The sequence below is a fragment of the Petromyzon marinus genome, chromosome 3 (genome assembly GCF_048934315.1).
Source record: "Petromyzon marinus isolate PM22_M1 ecotype Great Lakes invasive population chromosome 3, UKy_Petmar_22M1.pri1.0, whole genome shotgun sequence".
Taxonomy (NCBI): domain Eukaryota; kingdom Metazoa; phylum Chordata; class Hyperoartia; order Petromyzontiformes; family Petromyzontidae; genus Petromyzon; species Petromyzon marinus.
In genome coordinates, this window is record NC_133669.1 from 8,386,508 (window position 1) to 8,408,860 (window position 22,353).

At 48.1% G+C, this 22,353-nt stretch overlaps 1 protein-coding gene across 6 annotated transcripts in view; it reads left to right on the forward strand.

Annotated features, from left to right (window-relative positions):
• The first annotated feature begins 2,305 nt into the window (after positions 1-2,305).
• The window catches only part of TTC39C (tetratricopeptide repeat domain 39C), a 65,934-nt gene continuing 45,886 nt past the window's right edge, over positions 2,306-22,353 (forward strand). For 2 of the 6 annotated variants that reach the window (XM_076073646.1, XM_076073658.1), the window contains exons 1-2: positions 5,461-5,600; positions 13,310-13,772. In XM_076073646.1, the coding sequence (XP_075929761.1) occupies positions 13,549-13,772 (224 nt within the window). In that variant the 5' untranslated portion in view covers positions 5,461-5,600; positions 13,310-13,548. Of the gene's footprint in view, positions 2,383-5,460; positions 5,601-13,309; positions 13,773-19,864; positions 20,247-22,353 lie in introns of those variants that run through there. The other 4 variants (XM_076073648.1, XM_076073655.1, XM_076073663.1 and 1 more) reach the window with 4 other exon arrangements.

Sequence of the window (22,353 nt, forward strand, 5' to 3'; positions counted from 1 at the left end):
CCCCCTAGGTGCGTGACGTCATTTATGGACGGCCCCATAAAACTGTCGTGACTACAGGAATTCATATTCTATGGTTCTTTCGGTAAAGTCACGTAGATAGAAAAAATAACAATAAAGTGATAAAAGTTTCTTATTTTTTCTATCTACGTGAATTTACCGTAAGAACCATAGAATATAATCTCAAACATATTCCAACTACTGCGTTCCAGTACTGCAGTAGGGCCCACGCATCGATCCGATACATATATTGAAGTTGATTATCGTTGATCAACCATCAGGCGTGTTGTAGCGTGTTCACAACTTGATTGATATTTCGACCCTGACGATGTCTCTTCTATATTGGCATGGATTTTCCCCCGGGTCATCCGGTTTTTTTTCCTTCCACATTTGGAAACGTGCGTTTGCTGGACGTGTGTGAAAAAAAAATATATAGCTTTAGACCTTCTCGGATTCCTCCAGTATAAATAAACGTTCTGATTCCGTTTAGATGCATTTGCCACACGATAAGCCACTTCGTTGAACTAATCATTGATGGCCAGGTCGTTTCGCTCAGCTGGTCAAATAAAATAAAAATGCGGTTGCATTGATTGATCAGGGTAAAGCATTAAAGCACGCTGGAGCGGTGATAACGTTGAGAAAAGTCGGTGGTGCTGGTGGTGGCGGTGGTGGTGGCGCCGGTGGTCGGCACGAACGAAACAAAAAGTGACAACCGGAGGAGCACCGCGCCCCCAGAGTTAGTCCACCACGGAGGTGGTGCACGCGGAGTGCTGAGGCGCTCGGCAGTTTTTTTAGTTTAGTCTTTTTTTAGTTTCTTTATTTTGGCATAGCCCTGTGAGCCATTCGGCTTTTGAATCGGGTGCAACGACAACAAACAAAAAAACAAAAACACGAACAAGAAAAACATCTTAATGTGACTGAGCGTGCTGGTGTTGGAGCGCGCTGGGGGGGGGGGGGGGGGGTTATGACGTGCGAGGAGTTAGTGCTCGCGGCTGTTGGAGCGTGCGGGTGTTGGTGCTAACGGGAGTTAGAGCGGCCGGGAGTTGGAGCCCGCTGGAGTTAGAACGAGCTGGAGTCAGAACGAGCAGGAGTTGGAACGCGCTGGAGTTGGGGCGCGTGGAGGGTGTTGGTGCTAACGGGAGTTAGAGCGGCCGGGAGTTAGAACGAGCTGGAGTTGGAACGCGCTGGAGTTGGGGCGCTGGAGTTAGGACGCGCGGGTGTTGGAGTGCGATATTTTTTTGTTTTCCATCGCGAGAGGTGAGGCGGGAGCAGCAGGGGGAGCAAAAGGAGCAGGAGGAGCAGGAGGAGCAAGAGGAGCAGGAGGAGCAGGAGGAGCAAGTGGAGCAGGAGGAGCAAGTGGAGCAGGAGGAGCAAGAGGAGCAGGAGGAGCAAGAGGAGCAGGAAGAGCAGGAGGAGCAGGAGGAGCAAGTGGAGCAGGGGAAGCAAGTGCAGCAGGAGGAGCAGGAGGAGCAGGAGGAGCAGGAGGGGCAAGTGGAGCAGGAGGAGCAGGAGGAGCAGGAGGGGCAAGAGGAGCAGGAGGAGCAAGTGGAGCAAGTGGAGCAAGGGGAGCAGGAGGAGCAAGTGGAGCAGGAGGCTCCGTTAGCGCACTGACTCGCCCGCTTGCATCGGCATCAAATTTCACAGCGTGCGAACTTTCTTACATCCCAAATCTCTCTCTCTCTTGACTCAGTGACAACACTTTGCCCAGTGAGCATGCCAACGTTGGGCCCACGTTCAATGTTTACTTGGCAGTGATGACAGGCAAGGCATACCTGTCAACCCCTTATCAGTGCCTCCTACCTTATTACAGACCACTTCAGACCTTATTGGTCACCCCGCGCTCTTAGTAATCTCAACGTTCATCCCACGAAGTCCCACCACAAGGGAGAAACACAAACAAAACATACCAAAACAAATGTTGCCCGTATTGAAACGGCTGTACGCCGTGTGGACCTGAACAACTCAATTTCCCTGTACAAGAATACGGGGTAAACCGTATGGGGCGACAGCTGTGGGCAAGGCAGCCGATGATCGCTTCAACATAGCCATGGAGAAAGACAGTAAATAGCTACTGGACCCTGGTCGCAAGGCCAAACCGAGAGAGGGGCAGGAGACAGCGGCAGGAAGCTGCTCCTCCTTTTTCCTCTTCTTTCGTACGGCCGATGATGTAGATGCAGAGCAACGGCTACAGACGTCCGCGACGCCTCTTAAGCGTTTGTGGATCGGGCGATTGCGTCATCGCTCCACGTTGTACGGTCTGCTCTGGATGACGACAGGGGAGAGGTTTTTTGTTGTTAATGTTCCATTTGTGCATCAGGTATCCGTGCACGGTTTGTCTCAGCGGATGCGATTCAGGGTGGACCGTGAGCAGCTGCTGATTGTAAGGTGAGGTCAAACCCACCACATTAAAATGCCCTTGTGGAGCGTATTGATGAAATGGATATCACCAATTGTTGGGTAATGAATCTTATAATCCAGTGTGCGAGTCTTACTTTCCGGTGCGTCTTATAATCCAGTGTGTGATTCTTACTTTCCGGTGCGTCTTATAATCCAGTGTGTGAGTCTTACTTTCCGGTGCGTCTTATAATCCAGTGTGTGAACTTTACTTTCCGGTGCGCCTTATAATCCAGTGTGTAAATTTTACTTTCCCGTGCGTCTTATAATCCAGTGTGTTTGTCTTACTTTCCCGTGCGTCTTATAATCCAGTGTGTGAGTTTTACTTTCCGGTGCGTCTTATAATGCAGTGTGTGAGTCTTACTTTCCGGTGCGTCTTATAATCCAGTGTGTGAGTCTTACTTTCCCGTGCGTCTTATAATCCAGTGTGTGAGTCTTACTTTCCGGTGCGTCTTATAATCCAGTGTGTAAGTCTTACTTTCCGGTGCGTCTTATAATCCAGTGTGTGAATCTTACTTTCCGGTGCGTCTTATAATCCAGTGTGTAAGTCTTACTTTCCCGTGCGTCTTATCATCAAGTGTGTGAGTCTTACTTTCCGGTGCGTCTTATAATTTAGTGTGTGAGTTACTTACCGGTGCGTCTTATAATCCAGTGTGTGTCTTACTTTCCGGTGCTTCTTATAATCCAGTGTGTGAGTCTTACTTTCCGGTGCGTCTTATAATCCAGTGTGTGAGCCTTACTTTCCGGTGCGTCTTATAAGCCAGTGTGTGAGTCTTACTTTCTGGTGCGTCTTATAATCCAGTGTGTGAGTCTTACTTTCCGGTGCGTCTTATAATCCAGTGTGTGAAACTTACTTTCCGGTGCGTCTTATATTCCAGTGTGTGCGTCTTACTTTCCCGTGCGTCTTATAATCCAGTGTGTGAGTCTTACTTTTCTGTGCGTCTTATAATCCAGTGTATGTCTTACTTACCGGTGCGTCTTATAATGCAGTGTGTGAGTCTTACTTTCCGGTGCGTCTTATAATCCAGTGTGTGAGTCTTACTTTCCGGTGCGTCTTATAATCCAGTGTATGAGTCTACTTTCCCGTGCGTCTTATAATCCAGTGTGTGTCTTACTTTCCGGTGCGTCTTATCATCCAGTGTATGAGTCTACTTTCCCGTGCGTCTTATAATCCAGTGTGTGAGTCTTACTTTCCGGTGCGTCTTATAATCCAGTGTGTGAGTCTTACTTTCCCGTGCGTCTTATAATCCACTGTGTGAGTTACTTACGGGTGCGTCTTATAATCCAGTGTGTGAGTCTTACTTTCCGGTGCGTCTTATAATCCAGTGTGTGAGTTACTTACCGGTGCGTCTTATAATCCAGTGTGTGTCTTACTTTCCCGTGCGTCTTATAATCCAGTGTGTGAGTCTTCCTTTCCGGTGCGTCTTATAATCCGGACTACGTTGTCAGATGGGACACCACAGCGGTGGTAACTCGCGTATGACGTCACCGCGTTACCAATTTCGCCGCGCCGTGACGTCATCACGTAGTTTCGCGGGTCCAAGCTTACGCCACACCGTTGTTGACATTACTGTGCTCACGACGTCATCGGGTTCGTCCCAGATGACAATGTCACACTTTTCGCAATAATTTTGTGCAGCGTTCCTGTGTCGTTTTCAACGATACCATTCATTGTGAGCCGAACATTTTTGCATTTTGTCAGACATGGGATGTCCACCGATGAGAGTGGAGGAGATGGATTCTTGGATCGTAGAGGTGGCCGGTGGCTTAGGGGCCGTCCATAAATGACGTCACGCACCTAGTGGGGGGGAGGGGGGGTCATACATTTGGGACGATGTGTGACGCGGGGGGTGGGGGGGTTTGAGAAATGTGACGTCACATCAAAATGCGCAATTTTAAATAAATATAGACAACACGTTCTACTTAATTAAATAGACTTTTTGATAAATGTTTTCTCCTACAACATCAGAGTGCAGCGCCACATTAAATTCGCACTACAATGACGAGTTTAAAGCGATTTGAAGCATGTTTTATTTTCAAAATGGAAATATGGTTTTGGAGGCGGGGGGCAGAGCTTTGTGACGTCATATTTGAAGGGGGTTTTACTTTTTGTGACGTCGTGTGACGACGGGGGGGGGTCAAAAATCGTCCAAAATCGCGTGACGTCATTTATGGACGGCCCCTTAGTGAGGCCTTCATTCAGCAGTGGAGTCGGCTGATGATGTTTGTGTTAAACGTCATCACGTTATTCGGTGTGACGTCATCGCGTACGGAGAAGAGAGGGGAGGGGGAATGGGCGGAACGGAAAATGAAAGCACGCTCCGCCTCCCCATTGACTCCGCCCCGAAAGCACCGACACTCGATTCGAAAGTTCGATTAAATCGATTCCGAGAATTAACGTGTCAAATAGCGTAGAGTCGATTCTCACCGATTTCTACACGTCAATATCGTGAGGCTGTGTGCAGCGCCACGATTGATGCAAAACGCAGAGTGGTTAGCGCAATGCGCTGTGCATTCTCGGGCGAGCTCAGTTCGATTCTCATCGGCGCCTAGAATCTGTTGCGAGCGACCTCATGGACCGGTCTTGCCCCCACCTATCTGCACTGACCAGCGCGGTGAAGTATGGTAAAAAAAAATAAACATAGTTTGTAGGGGGGGTGGTGGATGGTTCATTGTATTTGTACAGCAATATCAATAAAGAATTATAAAGCGCGGAATCAAATCGTGCAATGAAATCGTGTCGATTCTCGATCCATTCAGGAGCGAAAATATCAATGATCCCGCCCACTACGCTCCCTGGCCCCGCCCACTCCGTCTCACGACCCCGCCCACTAAACCCCTGCCCCACGACCTCGCCCATCAAGCCCCTGCCCCCGCCCACTCGGGCCCCACGACCCCGCCTACTTCGCCACAATGCCCCGCCCACTTATCTCAGCTCCCGCCCCCCAACGCGAGCATCGTCACCGCAGACACGGGAGGCGAACCGTGACCCTGCAGCTCGCCGCGGCCTCGGAAGCGTCACCCCGAACCCCCCCCCCCCCACAGTGTCTTCTCATCATCACCCAACAACAACATCAACATCATCAGCAGCAGGAGCGTCAACATCGTCAACATCGTCATCAGTCAATAGCAGCGGTCGTCATTGTCGTCCTGTGTCCGGGACGTTGCTGTTTGGAGCAGACGGCAGTGAATTTCACCGGCCCGTGAAGGTGCGTGTGTGTGGTGTGTGTGATGTGTGTATGTGATGTGTATGTGTGTGATGTGTGTGTGTGATGTGATGTGTGTGATGTGTGTGTGTGATGTGATGTGTGTGATGTGTGTGTGTGATGTGTGTATGTGTGGTGTGTGTGTGTGTGATGTGTGGTGTGTGTGTGTGGTGTGTATGTGTGTGTGATGTGTGTATGTGTGTGTGATGTGTGTGTGTGGTGTGTGTGATGTGTGTGTGTATGTGATGTGTGTGTGTGGTGTGTGTGATGTGTGTATGTGTGTGTGATGTGTGTGTGTGTATGTGATGTGTGTGTGTGGTGTATGTGTGTGATGTGTGTGTGATGTGTGTGTGTGATGTGTGTGTGTGTGATGTGTGTGTGTGATGTGTGTGTGTGATGTGTGTGTGGTGTGTGTGTGTGATGTGTGTGATGTGTGTGTGTGGGGTGTGTGGTGTGTGTGTGATGTGTGTGTGTGTTGTGTGTGATGTGTGTGTGTGATGTGTGTGTGTGATGTGTATGATGTGTGTGATGTGTGTGTGATGTGTGTGTGATGTGTGTGTGTGATGTGATGTGTGTGATGTGTGTGTGTGTGATGTGTGTGTGTGATGTGTGCGATGTGTGTGTGTGTGATGTGTATGTGGTGTATGTGTTGATTTGTGTGTGTGGTGTGTGCGATGTGTGTGATGTGTATGTGTGATGTATGTGATGTGTGTGTGATGTGTATGTGTGGTGTGTGATGTGTATGTATGTGTGTGTGATGTGTGTGTGGGCGATGTGTGTGTGATGTGTGTGTGATGTGTGTGTGTGATGTGTATGTGTGATGTGTATGTGAGGTGTGTGTGTGAGGTGTGTGTGATGTGCGTGTGTGATGTGTGTGTGATGTGTATGCGTGATGTGTGTATGAGGTGTGTGTGTGTGATGTGCGTGTGATGTGTGTGCGTGTGTGATGTGTGTGGGTGATGTGGTTGGTGTGTGTGGGTGATGTGTGTGTGTGTGATGTGTGTGTGTGAGGTGTGTGTGTGAGGTGTGTGTGTGATGTGTGTGATGTGTGTGCGTGTGATGTGTGTGTGTGATGTGTGTGTGTGTGATGTGTATGCGTGATGTGTGTGTGTCATGTATGTGTGTGTGTGTGATGTGTGTGTGTGATGTGTATGCGTGATGTGTGTGTGTCATGTATGTGTGATGTGTGTGTGATGTATGTGTGTGATGTATGTGATGTGTATGTGATGTGTGTGTGGTGTGTGTGTGATGTGTGTGATGTGTTGTGTGATGTGTGTGCGTGTTGGGAAGTACGTGGTGATGGGGTGTCTGTAATGTGTGTGTGATGGGTTATGTTATGTAATGTGTGTGATGGACTGCGACGTGGGTGTTTGATGGCTTCTGTGATGTGTGGTGTGTGTTATTGTGTGTAACGTTACGTGTGTAGCGTCTGTATGAGATGGGGTACAGTATATGTGGAAGTGTGGTCGGTGTGTGGGTATGCTGATGGCACGGTGTGAGCTACGTTGAGTGTGTCTCTCTTGCGTGTGATTATGGTGTCTGTGCCGTGGTGTGGGTGACAATGTGTCTGTGAATGGATGTACAGTGAGGGAAACAAGTATTTGATCCCCTGCTGATTTTGTACGTTTGCCCACTGACAAGGAAATGATCAGTCTAGAATTTTAATGCAAATCAATTTATAACATTTTTGACATGCGTTTTTTCTGGATTTTGTTATTGTTGTTGTTATTCTGTCTCTCACTGTTCAAATAAACCTACCATTAGAATTATAGACTGATCATTTCTTTGTCAGTGGGCAAACGTACAAAATCAGCAGGGGATCAAATACTTTTTTCCCTCACTCTACATACTCATGTGACGGTAATGTGCAAAAATCTCTCTCGACTGTAACCAAGTACCTCAAGTACTCGGTTACATTCTGAATTTGACATAAGGGAGACGGACACACAGGTTTCTGATGCAACGTGACACTGACGGCGGATCGAACTCAGATGATTCGGATTTTAGGAGCGTTCCGGGCAAGTTTTCTCAGTAGGGGGTGAACGATTATTTTTCTGCTGCTGTGTAATTCCAAATTGAGGAGTTTCCAGGTTATTGTTCAGCATTGGGAACTGCTTGGCCAATACCAATTATATTTTTAGTTTGCCCATGGTGATGGGGGGGAAAAAAACACGGACAACCCAGAGGAAACCCATGCTGAACAGAAAGGCGCGCGAGTCGGGAATCGAACCCAGGTGTGTTAACACTGCCCTGTCGGCCCTGAACAGTGAATTGGTGGTGGTGGTGTTTATAAGGGCTTTGTGTTGAAAGCTGTACACTGTCGGGCAGCTGTGTGAACTGCGGCTGTGAGTGACATTGCTGACTCGCACGACCGCTGTCATCGTCAACATCATTGTCAACATCATCATTGTCAAAATCATTGTAAATATCATCATCATCAGTCATCATTGTCAACATCATCATCATCATCATCATTGTCAGTATGATCATTGTCAACATCATCATCATCAGTCAACATCATCATCATTGTCAGTATGATCATTGTCAACATCATCATCAGTCAACATCATCATCATTGTCATCATCATTGACAACATCATTATTAACATCATCATCCGTCAACATCATCATCATTGTCAACATCAGCATCATCATTGTCAACATCATTATTAACATCATCATCAGTCAACATCATCATCATCATTGTCAGTATGATCATTGTCAACATCATCATCAGTATAATTATTGTCAACATCATCATCAGTCAACATCATCATTGTCATCATCATTGTCAACATCATTATTAACATCACCATCCGTCAACATCATCATCATCATTGTCAACATCATCATCATCATCATTGTCAACATCATCATCATCATTGTCAACATCATTATTAACATCATCATCATTGTCAACATCATTATTAACATCATCAATCATCATCATTGTCAACATCATTATTAACATCATCATCAGTCAACATCCTCATCATTGTCAACATCTTCATCATTGTCAGTATGATCATTGTCAACATCATCATCATCATCATCCGTCATCATCATTATTGTCAACATCATCATCATTGTCAGTATCATCATTGTAAATATCATCATTATCATCATCATTGTCAACATTATTAACATCATCATCCGTCAATATCATTGTCAGTATCATCATTGTAAACACCAGCATCATTGTCAACATCATTATTAACATCATCATCAGTCAGCATTATCATCATTGTGAACATCATCATCATTGTCAACATAATTATTAGCATGATCATCAGTCAACATCCTCATCATTGTCAACATCATCATCATTGTCAACATCAGCATCATCACTGTCAACATTATTAACATCATCATCCGTCAACATCATCATTGTCAACATCATCATCTTTGTCAACATCATTAACATCATCATCATCATTGTCATCATTGTCAACATCAGCATCATCACTGTCAACATCATTATTAACATCATCATCCGTCAACATTATCATCATTGTCAACATCATTATTAACATCATCATCAGTCAGCATCATCATCATTGTCAACATCATCATCATTGTCAACATCAGCATCATCACTGCCAACAGCATCATCAGTCAACATCATCATCATTCTCAATATCAGCATTGTCAACATCATCATCATCATCGTCGTCACTCTCAGCATTGTCTCGATCAGTGGTGCGCGAGGCCGTGTTGCTCTCGCAGAGACGACACGGCGATTTGTCCTCACCAAACCTCACGTTTTTGGTTGTGCCAGTTGCACGGATGAATTAAGATCGGTCAATGAAAAAACGGGCAAGTTTTAAGGTTCCAGAGCTTGTTTTTATGTTTTCTCTCACGAACTTTGTTCGAACGCTTCGAGGGCGCAGTCCTGTGGTTGTACATCTTGAGTGGCTGTACATCTTGAGTGGTTGTACATCTTGAGTGGCTGTACATCTTGAGTGGTTGTACATCTTGAGTGGTTGTACATCTTGAGTGGTTGTACATCTTGAGTGGCTGTACATCTTGAGTGGTTGTACGTCTTGAGTGGTTGTACATCTTGAGTGGCTGTACATCTTGAGTGGTTGTACATCTTGAGCAATGGGTTACTGGTGCACGTGGGTTCCACGATGGGCCTGGACAATACGTTGAAGGTCACAAGGGGGTGACACCCCAGTAAGCATGTCCACGTTGCGCCGACGTTGTTGGCCATGTGTGTTGGATCCCCTTTGGGTCAACGTTGGCCGAACGTGCCATGCTTACTGGCCCAGAAGGGTCGAGGTGCAGTACGTCATCGTTGTGGTAAATGCCAACATCATCATCATTGTTAACATCATTATTATTATTATTAACATCATCATAATTGTCAACATCAGCATCGTCGTCATTGTCAGCATCGTCGTCATTGTCAACATTAGCATCACCACTGTCAACATCAACATCGTCAACGTCATCGTCACGGTCCACATCGTCACCGTCCACATCGTCACCATCCACATCGTCACCGTCCACATCGTCACCGTCCACATCGTCACCGTCTATTGAGGGGTTTACTTTTTGTTAAACTGAATTCTCGTCTTGTTATTTCGATTGCCGACCCCTGAGCTAAAACATCGGTTGTATACTCATATCATCGTAAGTATAAATTTATACTTACTGCCATCGTCACAATTATCAATATCATTCGTGATTATCTGTTGGTAACATCACCATCAACGTCGTCAATGTCAAGGTCGTCATCGCTGCGACCATCACTGCCATCATCATCATCGTCACCTTTACATCAACATAATCATAACAATCAAAGCAACATCATTGCTCCCATCATGATAACTTAAATCCATCATTATAAATGATCATTATTATAATAGTGTCCAATATCGTCAGCATAACGAATTGCCATGTCGAATTATGGGCATGGTCTCATCGATCATCAACTGCTTGCAGTGTTTATCTGTCAGCCGTCCACGGCTGTGCTTTGTGTCGCTCACATTGATGTCTTTGTGAACAGGTGCGTTTCATAATAACCCGCTTGGGTTGTTATGAAACAATCCACAATGCGACTGCATCTCATTACAAAAGCCTGCAATGGTGATCACTGCATCGCGTGCTTTCAGATGCCCTGCTGCGACCGTCTGGAACGCTCTTCCTTCCGATATTAGGAAGCCACTGGTAGCTATGCACTTTTAAATCATCTCGATTGAAATCTAATTTCTTTAGAACTGCTTTTGTTTGTTGTCCTTCCCCCCGCACCTCCGATGTGCACGGTTGGCTACGTACAGTGCGAAAGAAGTTCAACATACGTGCCTCAAATTAGCACAGTTGGCTATGTACGGTGCAAAAGAAGTTCAACATACGTGCCTCAAAGTAGCACAGTTGGCTATGTACGGTGCAAAAGAAGTTCAACATACATACATTCCTCCGATTAGCACGTTTGGCTACGTACGGTGCAAAAGAAGTTAGGCATTCGTGCCTCAAATTAGCACAAGTTGGCTATGTACGGTACTATAAAAGTTCAACATACATGCCTCCGATTAGCAGGGTTGGCTACGTACGGTGCGAAAAAAGTTCAACATACATACCTCCGATTAGCACGGTTGGCTACGTACGGCGCGAAAGAAGTTCAACATGCTCACGTGCCTCCGATTAGCACGGCTGGCTAAGTACGGTGCGAAATGAGTTCAACATACACACCCCCGATTAGCACGGTTGGCTACGTACGGCGCGAAAGAAGCTCACCACACACAGGCATGGAAGATGCCGCTGCACAAGTGGAGAGTACACTTCTGCTGCAACGGCAACTTTTCTCTGCCGCATTAGCAGAGGGGCTACGAGGCTACGGGGCAGCGAGGGACAGACGACTCGATGCGTCTCAGTGTGTGTCCCATCGCGTCCGTCTTTGTTCGAATGAGCTGCATGTGTGTGATGGACATTTGGTCGCACGTTGGTTGCTGTTGTTGTTGTTGAGCGCTTTTCAGGAGGTGCGTGAAGGCGAGCAGTTCCACGATTTCCGTCGCGCGTTTAAGACACTCTCAAGACGTGGTTGCAATCGGTCAGTGCAGTCTCACAAAGTGGATCTTTACTTGTGGGTAGAGGAGTGAAGGGGCCGTCCATAAATGACGTCACGCACCGGGGGGGGGGGGGGGTCAGACATTTGTGACGATGTGTGACTGGGGGGGGTGGTTTGAGAAATGTGACATCACACCAAAATGCACAACTTTAAATATAAACAACACATATTCTTGGTTCTTTCGGTATAGTCACGTAGAAGGGAAACAATAAAATAATAAAAATGTAAAACAATAAAATTATCACGACGTTTCGACTGCAACACAAGCAATCATCATCAGGTGTGAAAACCACAGCAAGAAAATTTTCTAGCGTCGTGAGAATTTTATTGTATTATATTTTTATTATTTTGTTTCCCTTCTACGTGAATTTACCGAAAGAACCAAGAATATGAATCCCTGCAGTCACGAAAGCTTTGAATCAAACATATAAACAACACGTTCTACTTAATTAAATAGAATTGTTATAACAACACTAATTTTGATTAGTTTTCATTATTAACTATTTGATTATTTAAATTTACTGAGGTCACCTTTTATTTATTCCATGAAGGAGCATTTTACTTCTCCATCGGAGAAGCATACATTTAGTTATTCAACATTTTGATTTGAATGATTCCACCAAGGCTTTTCATTCTGTGGAATGAATATGTGATTGTTATAATTGTACTCTCCATTTTGCTTCGTTCTACTACAAAGTTTCAAGTATTTTTATAGTTATAATTACTTTTAATATATGATAATTATAAGATAATTTCAATATAATATTCTGAACATCTGCAGTTTTAGTTAGACGATGAATATTTTCAAGTGAATTTTATACAAAATTTCAGCTTTCCAACGCCTCCTTTTTAATAAATGTTTTCGCCTACAGCATTAGAGTCCAGCGCCATATTAAATATGGTTTTTGGGGGGGGGGGGGGTACAGAGCTTTGTGACGTCATATTTGAGGGGGGGTCTGACTTTTTGTGACGCCGTGTGACGAGGGGGGGGGTCAAAAATCGTGCAAAATCGCGTGACGTCATTCATGGACGGCCCCAAAGTCAAACACTGAGTACTGTGATTAAGGTTTGCGTGGTAAGTGTGCCCGCCTCTTTCGATGAGGGGGACGAACGTTCGTACGACATCGTGGTGTCGGACGTACTCCGATGATCTGACGTTTTTTTCTCTCGCGCTGGCTGGGATGGTGCGTTCAGTTTCATGGCTGCTGCATGAAAAACCAATGACATTCATTCGGTAAGCCACGTTTGTTACACTCGCAAGACAAGACAAAGATCCCCCGTGTAGCCTTAACAGACTTTTTGGGGCAAGTGCCGTTAGTGAGGACCTATGAAGGCTGGCACAGCAACAGCACACGAGGGGTTGGATGGTCAGAACCACGCCTGACCACCTTTGTCTCCCTGAGTGGTGATGTTTACGCGCCAGGTACTCATTTGAAGCTGAGTCGCCCTAGGGGAGACCCAGGACTGGTTCAGATAATGAATCATTACTGTTATTGGCCGTGAACGGGAATGGAACTCGGGTCGTCGGGTTCGTACCACGGTGCGCTAACCACGACACTTCCGCTCCTCCTCCACACACTGATACACAAACACACTTTGCCACACACACCACGCCACACACACAAACTCACACGACGTACAGAAATACACACATGCAGACGTTGCACACATTTGTACACAATCATACGAACACGCACATTGACACACATATCGACGCGCACAGAAATACACATGCACGCACAAGCACACTGGCGCACACGCAAATAAACACGTGCACACAAACTCACGCTGACACAAACTGACGCAAAGACACCGTGACACACACACGCGCGCACGCACGCCGTACCGCGCACACACCACGCACGCCCAGAGCGAGCGCCGATGGCCGAGCGGCCGAGCCACCACCACGTGAACGGCTCGGACGCCGGGGCCCACGGGGACGGGGCCTCCTCGGGGGGCCCCACGGACCGGGGGCCGGCCGCCGGCACGCCGGATTCACTGCTGGATGTGCAGGACTCGGTGGACGCTCACCTCGCCCTCAAGGGCATCAACATGCTGCTCAACAACGGCTTCAGGGACGCCGACGAGCTCTTCCGCCTTCACAGGTGTGGGCGCGCGCCGCGGTGTGTGTGTGTGTGTGTGACCGCAGCCGTGCGTGTGTGCAGCAGTTTGTGCGTGCAGCAGTGTGTGTGCAGCAGTGTGTGTGTGTGCAGCAGTGTGTGTGTGCAGCAGTGTGTGCACATGTGCAACAGTGTGTGTGTGTGCAGCAGTGTGTGTGTGCGCATCAGTGTGTGTGCGTGTGCAGCAGTGTGTACGTGCAGCAGTGTGTGTGCGTGTGCAGCAGTGTGTATGTGCAACAGTGTGTGTGCGTGTGCAGCAGTGTGTATGTGCAACAGTGTTCGCAGCAGTGTGTGTGTGGGTGCAGCAGTGGGTGTGCGTGTGCAGCAGTGTGTATGTGCAACAGTGTTCGCAGCAGTGTGTGTGCAGCAGTGTGTGTGCAGCAGTGTGTATGTGCAACAGTGTTCGCAGCAGTGTGTGTGTGTGTGCAGCAGTGTGTATGTGCAAAAGTGTTCGCAGCAGTGTGTGTGTGCAGCGGTGTGTGTGCGTGTGTGCAGCAGTGTGTATGTGCAACAGTGTTCGCAGCAGTGTGTGTGCAGCAGTGGGTGTGCGAGCGCAGCAGCGTGGGGAGCAGTAGCGTAGCTGTTACAAACCCGGCGACGACCCGAGTTCAATTCTCGCTCACGGAAAACACCGATGACGATTATCTGAACCCGTCCCAGGCCTTTCTTAGGTCGACTGGGCCTCAAATGAGTGCCTGATTAGCATGATTGGCTACATACGGTGCGATAGAAGTTCAACATACACACATCAGCACTGGGGAGATAAAGGCGGCCGGGCGTGATGCTTGCTACCCATCCCCCTAACAGCACTTGCCCCAACTCTTGGCTCAACAGTCTATTAAGGGCTATATGAGGGATCTTTGCCTTTGTGCAGTGGTAAATGCACTACGTTACGAATTAGGCTTCTCTAAGTGATCTACACGAAACTGCACCGCCGTCCTATGTGGATGGTGTGTGCACGGTGCCAGTTTCTGCCAAAGCCGGTCATCTTGAACTGCGGTTGATGGCAACTGGAACCACGCGGTGTCCTGATCCTCCCACACACCAAGACGAGATTCAGCACTTGCAGTGTTTCTGTTCCTTCTAGTCATCCACTCGCTCACCTATTAACTCACCCACTCTCCGACTCATTCACCCACTCACCCACCCACCCACCCACTCACCCACCATTGTCAGTCACTGTGCAAAATTTGTCAATGTCAGCCAATTCTGCAGTAGACTGTGTCCAGCCCATATAGTCACCCACCACTCATTCACTCACCCACTCAACTCCTTATTCACTCACCCACTCATTCACTCATTCACCCAACCACATATCCACTCATTTACTCACCCACTCACCCACCCACTCACTCACCCACCCACCCACCAACCCACAATTACCAGTCACTTTGCAGGATTTGTCGCTGTCCGCCTTTTCTGCGGTAGACTCAAGTTGGACGTGCTCTCTGGTAGCCTCTGTGCCATAGGAACGGCATAAATCCCGAATGCACTTTGGTTCCCGGCCACAGCCAACTCCTGTGACTGACACGGTACAAATTCCATCCAGCAGTGGATCGACCAAGTGGCTGTAAAGAATCATTATTGTTACTAATACGTCGATACGTCTGGAATGTACATGCAGAACGGTTTAACGTGTGAACCGAGTTTTGCCAGCGATGTATAAACACGTGCACAATACGCACGTGCGCGCATCACCTGCTGACATCACTGCATGGTGATGTTATGCTTGACCTTGACTTTAAGTGCACGGGTCTGCATGCACCCATGCATACACACACGCGGCCACGCTTGCTTATCTTTACGATGAGAGCTGTTGGTTTGTTTATGGAGTTGGCTGCGCTTGCTCGGAGGTCAGAGACGCTGAGCCGGCACCACTGAGATCCTGGTTGCAGCCGCCCGCGATCAAACCGGGTTCCCAAGCGTAGCGAGTTGATTGTCGTAGCCCAGTGACCAACGACTGCACACAAAAAAAATAATTGAATGCAATTTCGTTCAACACTTAAATTTGGGTACATTTAGGCTCTTGAGAAAATGTAAATATAAAATTGACTGAATATTAGTCTCTGGGTGGGTGCGAAAGCGCTGCCCTCTACTGTGCGGAACAGAGGTCACTTAAAACGATTTCATAAGTAGTTCTGCGGTGTCTGCTTCTACGGGTTCTCTCAGACGAAGGGTTCGCACGGCTCAGTGAGTATTGCGAATGGATTCTCTCTCATGACTCCGATAGCACACCTGGGCTAACACTGGGGGAAAAGATATTTGTGGGGGGGGGAGGTGGAGTTGCAGAAAGAGCAATCAGTTCATTTTATTGGTTGTCTTCCTCTAACGAACCATCATCGAGTGAGTCGATTGTCTGTGTTTGCCGTTGGTTGTGTTATCTCAAAGGGTGTGCCCAGGTTCGCAGAACGCATGTATGGAGAGCGGTAGGGCAGTGGTTAGCATGCTGCGCTACGAACCTGGCTAAATGGTTTCTATTCCCGCTCACGGCCAACACCAGTGATGATAATATGAACCGGTTCTGGGCCTCCTCTAGGTCGACTCAGCCTCAAATGAGTACCTGGTGCAGTGTGTAAACATTGCCACTGGAGAGACAAAGGCGGCCAGGCGTGGTGTTGGCTACCCACCCCCTAGTGTGCCGTACCGCCCTTCATAGGCGTTCGCTAACAGCACTTTGCTGCAACAGTCTGTTAAGGCCATACGGGAGATCTTTAGCTTTTTTGTGTGCGTGTGACACAACCGTATAAACAACGCCGCTTAAGAGCTGCTCACGAAACACTAACCCCCCGCACCCCACACCCACCCAGGAACAGGCGTCACGTCCTGTGACAGCCGGGCCGGTTCATATCCATTTCTTCTCCGCACCTGCAGGAGCCCGTGCTCTTTGGACTTGTAACGGCGATTCGGTTCGCCGTTTAGAATCGCCTCTCACGCTCGCGATACGTGCCAACAAGTGGCGACGCTTTCTGTAGGCTTGGCGAAGGGCGTTGCATGTCATTCAAATTAAGTATAAAGGATGAACTTAAACATGATTAAAAAATAATAATTGTGTGTTCCTGGCCGAGACCACCAACTCTGTGAGACGTGAGAACCCGGTTTTAATCGTGGGCAGCTGAAACCTGAATCTGGACCCACCATCTCAGCATCACAGGCACATCCGAATCTGGCTTGCGGGTCAAGCATGGTCCCAGGGGCAGGGTTAATCATCTTTGTGATATTAAACGTTGACCCACACCCAGGAAGAGGCGTCAATTCCGCACCTCCTATTAGCACTGGTTGGCTGCGTACGGTGTGAAAGAAGTTCAACATGCATACGTGACTATTGCACGTGGCTTGGCTTGTGCTGCGGAAAAACAAGCTGGCGCTTTCCGAGCCGCATCGGGGCTGGCTTGGCACAGCCCTGCCGTGGCTCAGTTGTGCGGTGGACAAGAGGTTATCGGTTTCTGGCACGGTGTCAGCCCTCTTGAGCGACCGGGCTACCTCCAAGCCATTGCTTGTTGGTTAGTTAAAACCAACTGGTTTATTTCCCCATCGATTTGAACCGAGACGTTTCGTAACAATAACAACAACAACCGCCTTCTCCTCCTGGGGGTGAATTTGTTGTTGTTGTTGTTTTGTTGTGCCTGTTTGGAGAGACAATTTGTGTTGAACTTCTTTCACACCGAACATAGCCAACCGTGCTAATTGGAGGTGCAGGGGAAGGACAACAAACTTAACGCAAAAAGAAGTTCTAAAGAAATTAGTTTTAAATCTAGATAATTTAAAAGTGCATAGCTCCCAGTAGTGTCCTAATATTGTAAGGAAGAGCGTTCCAGACGGCCGAAAGCATGCAATGCAGTCACCGTCTTTGTTCGAAGGCTGAGAGCCAAAAGCCATCACTGTGAGGATGACCGGAGTTCGCTTGATGGTTTCTGCTCCTTGACGAGATCAGAAAGGTGTTGTGGTTAATTTGTGGCAAGCACTTATGTGTTTATCTTGCTTCGTGCCATTGCATCAGCCTAAACAGATCCACTGAAACCAGTTTCCCCTCTCGGTATTTGAACCCGGTCATCGCCGACTGGTGGAGGCTGCGAAAGGCAGATCACATGAACGTGGGAGCGTAGAGGTGCAGTGCAGCTATGGATGTTGCTGCGCTGACTTGTCTGCTCATCGCCACGTGGTGGGCCGGCAGCCTATAGCACCTGTTATCTCATGGTGGCCGCCCATCCAAGGACTATCCAGGGTCTCAGCATCTGAATTCATAGACAAAAGAGCATGGACTTCAACAGTGTCAGGGAGTCGACAGCACATTCGTGTTATTATTCTAATATCTGGCTGTTTGCGCACTGCAGTATAACTTGGTGTATATGCACAGCTGCTGTGAATGGCGCTGATTCGTCTTGACGTAGAATGTAAATTTAATTATATTTATGATAATAATGTCTGCTGTGGATTGTGACACCACAGAGCCCCCCCTGTTGTGGCAATTTAAATTCTGACGACGCAAATCATCATCACGAATGAGACACCCACTGGTGGCTTGCAGCGCACGAACTACGAACCGCGCGCAACGCTCCCATGAAACTTGATTTTTGAGGGCACAGCCATGCGGTTTGAACTGCATGGGGCCAAGTGGATGGCTGACTGGAGCCGGCGTGGCGTGAGATGCGCTTACGTGCCAGGTTTTGAAATCCGTTGGCATCAGCGGCGCCGTGGAGTGGCCGCGTGGCTCGAGGAGCAGAGACGCTGAGTCGTCACCGCTGAGACTTTGGGGATGATCCAGGTTTCAGCTGCCCGCCGTGATTAACCCAGGTTATGGATGTTTTTAGCCCAATCTCAAGTCATCTGCATAAACCCGGAGACCCAAAGTCTCTTGTAGCAGCCCTTGTGCTGACGCAGAGATCTCTTGACTCGCATAGAGGCCCGTACACTCAGATTGAGGCCCATACACTCACACAGAGGCCCATATACTGACACAGAGATCTCTAGACTCGAGGTCCACGAGAAATGATGGTAGATCATGGGTAGGACTTTGTGACGTCATCAGAATCACCAGGCGGCGTCCCGCCCACCGTGGCTCGTGGGGCGGGGGGGGTTTCCCCACCTTCGGGAGGCAAAATGTCAGGGCCCGAATAATCGACCTGCACAAAAAAAAGTCGATTCAAATTGTTAGATCATCAAGAAGCGAGCGCCAATCGAATCGGCGCTTAAAGGGGTCGTTATGCCATTGCACAGAGGGGGGGATGCGTTCCCGGCGGCGTCATTTCTTTCGCATGACTAATATACGAGAGCGTCATTGTGGGTAAGTCGCATTAACATCAACAATAATGCATATTCTTAGCTCTTTCGGTAAAGTAACGTTGAAGGGAAACAATAAAATAATAAAATATATAACACAATAAAAATTCTCACGACGTTTCGACCATAACACAAACGGTCATCATCAGGTGTGAAACCCAACGGCAAGAAACATTTGAAAGAAGTGGCGGTTTGTGTTTATTTATTTTAAGCTGTGTTTGTGTTTATTTAAAAAAAAACGTTAGCACCATGGGCAGCGATTTGGCAGTTTGTTTAGAAAGACGAGTCCATCTGTGTTCTGAAAAGAGGAGGGGGGAGACGAAAAATTAATGTATGCTGTCTGAAAGCCACCTTAAGCGTGAACAATCAATTAAGACCTGAAATGGTTTATCAAATCCTTCCAATGATTGCTAAGCCAGAATCCATCTTCTCGGTTGAAATTGTCTCTTTGCTTGTATATGTGGATAGCCTCATGAACGAATCTCTCATGGTAGCCAGATGGCTTACAAAGAACCTCTGTCTTGGAGAAGTCAATGTCATGTGAGCCTACTGAATTATAACAATGATCTGCCACGGCCGAGGTGTTGGTCCTACCGTGTTTAATAATGCATATGGTAAGCATTGCATAAGTGAAAAGAGTCATTTGTTACAGTAATAACATCGGTAAGCATTAAGTGTGCATTCTACTGGCAGCGGTGGGAGAGGAGGCTGGATCAGCTGCTGTGCTCCCAATCTGACGATCTCAGCGATGCCCGCAGTCAACATTTCTGCGGTGAGGTTTCTTTTAGGTGGAGCCTGAGACTCTGTCCTGGTCTCGTGAGTTCTCGCCTGGCAAACAATGTTGTTGTTGTTTTTATATTTACTTATATAAAATCGTGACTACGTATCGTGATGATCGAATCGCGGGTGGTTGGGGGGGGTATGGTTGGCCGAGAGCGTGCGTCGGTCTCATTGGCTGAGCGAATGATGGGGGTGCCGGGTACGCGTCCACGGCCAGCGCTGCTCCGTCTTCTCAGTCGTCTTTGATTGTCTTCATTATTTTCCGTTGCGTAGACATTTTCCCCCCCACGACAAAGTGCGCTACGTCGAGTCGGTGTTCTCGTGGGTCTGCCCGTACTATCGATGTCTGCAGCCACCACGGGGCCTATCTATTGACGCACTGGGTTGACGGCTCGCCGCTCCGTGAGTGACAGCGTCGCTGAATGGCAGTGTGCTTGTGTTGCTGCGCGACGCCAGTAGCGCGATTGGAATGCATTTGTGTTATTTATATGAATGCAAGCACAGACACGCGCGGAGACGCCACGTCCAGACGTGCACACGTAGATACAGCACGGCACAGATACGCATGCGCATATACACATGCACTGCAAATAGACACACATGTACCCGCGCACACACACACACACACCAAGGTCCCCTTTATAGCCCGCAGAGGTTGTTTGTTCAAGTGATATTAATGAGCACCTATTAAGGCCAGCACGGTGCACGAAGGGGTGGTATGGCTAGCAGCACGCTCGGCCACCTTTTATCTCCCCGGTGCTGATGTTTAAACTCTGCATCAGGTAATCATTTAAGGCCGAGTTGACCTCGGAGGTGACCCAGTTCCGGTTCAGATAATCACCACTCATGTCATCCACGGTCCGGAATCGAACTTGGGCGACCGGGTCCGTAGCGAAGTGCGCTAACCGCTGCGCCGCCACAGAGACGGGCGCGCGCACACGCACGGCATGGTGAGCGTGCCGTCGTCAGTGCCGTGTGAGCGAGAACCGCGGTGAAGAGAGGAGGGGGGGGGGCATTGTCGTTGGCTCGGCGTGAGTCTTGTGATGTTCCTAAAATCCGGCGCCGTCGATGAACAGAGGAATAAATAATTTTTTAAAGAAAGAAAAAAAATCAAGAATCCTGCAGCAGTTGCGCTTGCGCATTTGCTGACGGCACTATATGGGGTACTGCGAAGATTGCTTCCCCCGTTGAGTGTGCTTGTGCGTTGCGAGGGCACGCCGCGGTTACGTAAGTCGACAGCTTTCGCTGAGAAGGCCGGGTGGCCCCCCCCACCACCACCACCCGCCCCACTCCTGCTGAGAACTTGGTGTTCGAACCTGGCCGCTGCCTGTGCTTTTGAACCGGCTCTTAAGCGTTGGGAGTTTGTTGGTCCTCGATGATGGCCGATGACTGCACGCGCATAAGCAAAAAGAATGGCATCGTAAATATGAAATTTGGTTATTTGTTCTGAAATTGGCCGAGTGTGTCTACGGAGGGCTGGCTAGGCAGCGTGTTGAGTGTCTCTGCCCCCCGTTCTCTGAAATCGATTACATTCCAGCTGGATGGACAAGTCAGTTTAACACGTAGGCTTTCGCGACCAATATTATACACAATAAACGTGTTTTTGGCTTAGATCACGTAAATAGTCAAAGTTAGAGAAATATTGAATTGCCATGTCTGGATTAAGACCAGCAAAATAGATGTTTTTTGCGTGTGTTATTATTGTTATTATTAAGCTTGGTTACCCAGGAAAGCCTCACTGAGTCACATGACTGGGGTCCTGCAAAGTTTTCTCAGTCAGGGGCGATGATTGCCACGTATATTTCAATTGAGCAATCTGGTAACCACGATGCCGGTACACACAGGCCTACCCTTGCGACTGACGTCACAGGATCTTCGGATGGGCCCCCATCCCAACACGCTTCAAATTGTGCGCGCCCAACAGAGCGATTGGGTAAGGTGCACGGACGTCTTTCACCGGTGTGGACGTTACTTCCGAGGGTATGTTGAACTTGTCTCGCGCCGTACGTAGCCAACTGTGCCGATCGCAGGTGGCACCGTGTGACGTCATGTGGAAAAGAGCTTCGTGGTTCATCGGATTCCTCCAGTGCAGGATTAAGTCCTGTACGCCGACCGTGACGATGGCGATGATATCATCGTCATCCAGCGGAGGCCAACTCGGCGAGGGTTCCAAATGGATATCTGTTCATCTGTCGTCAGGACACTGATGAACACGGTCGGAATATAATCTGGGCGGGGCGGGGGGGCACGGGTGGCGGTGGGTGAGTGGGAATAGTTCGTGCAAAACGTAAAAACCGAAAATAATCGTTATCCCTTTACATACAATCTGTGCTTACCCCATGGGCATTGTGACTCGAAGTTCAGAAATAGCCAGAGCGTACATTAGCCCTCAAGCCGTCGTTGACCTCAGTAGCTCGTGTCTCTTTCCCGTACGTTTTATATTTTATTTTTACTGATGGCAACATTTGACATTCCATTCTCGGCACAAAGAACACGCATTGCAACGGCC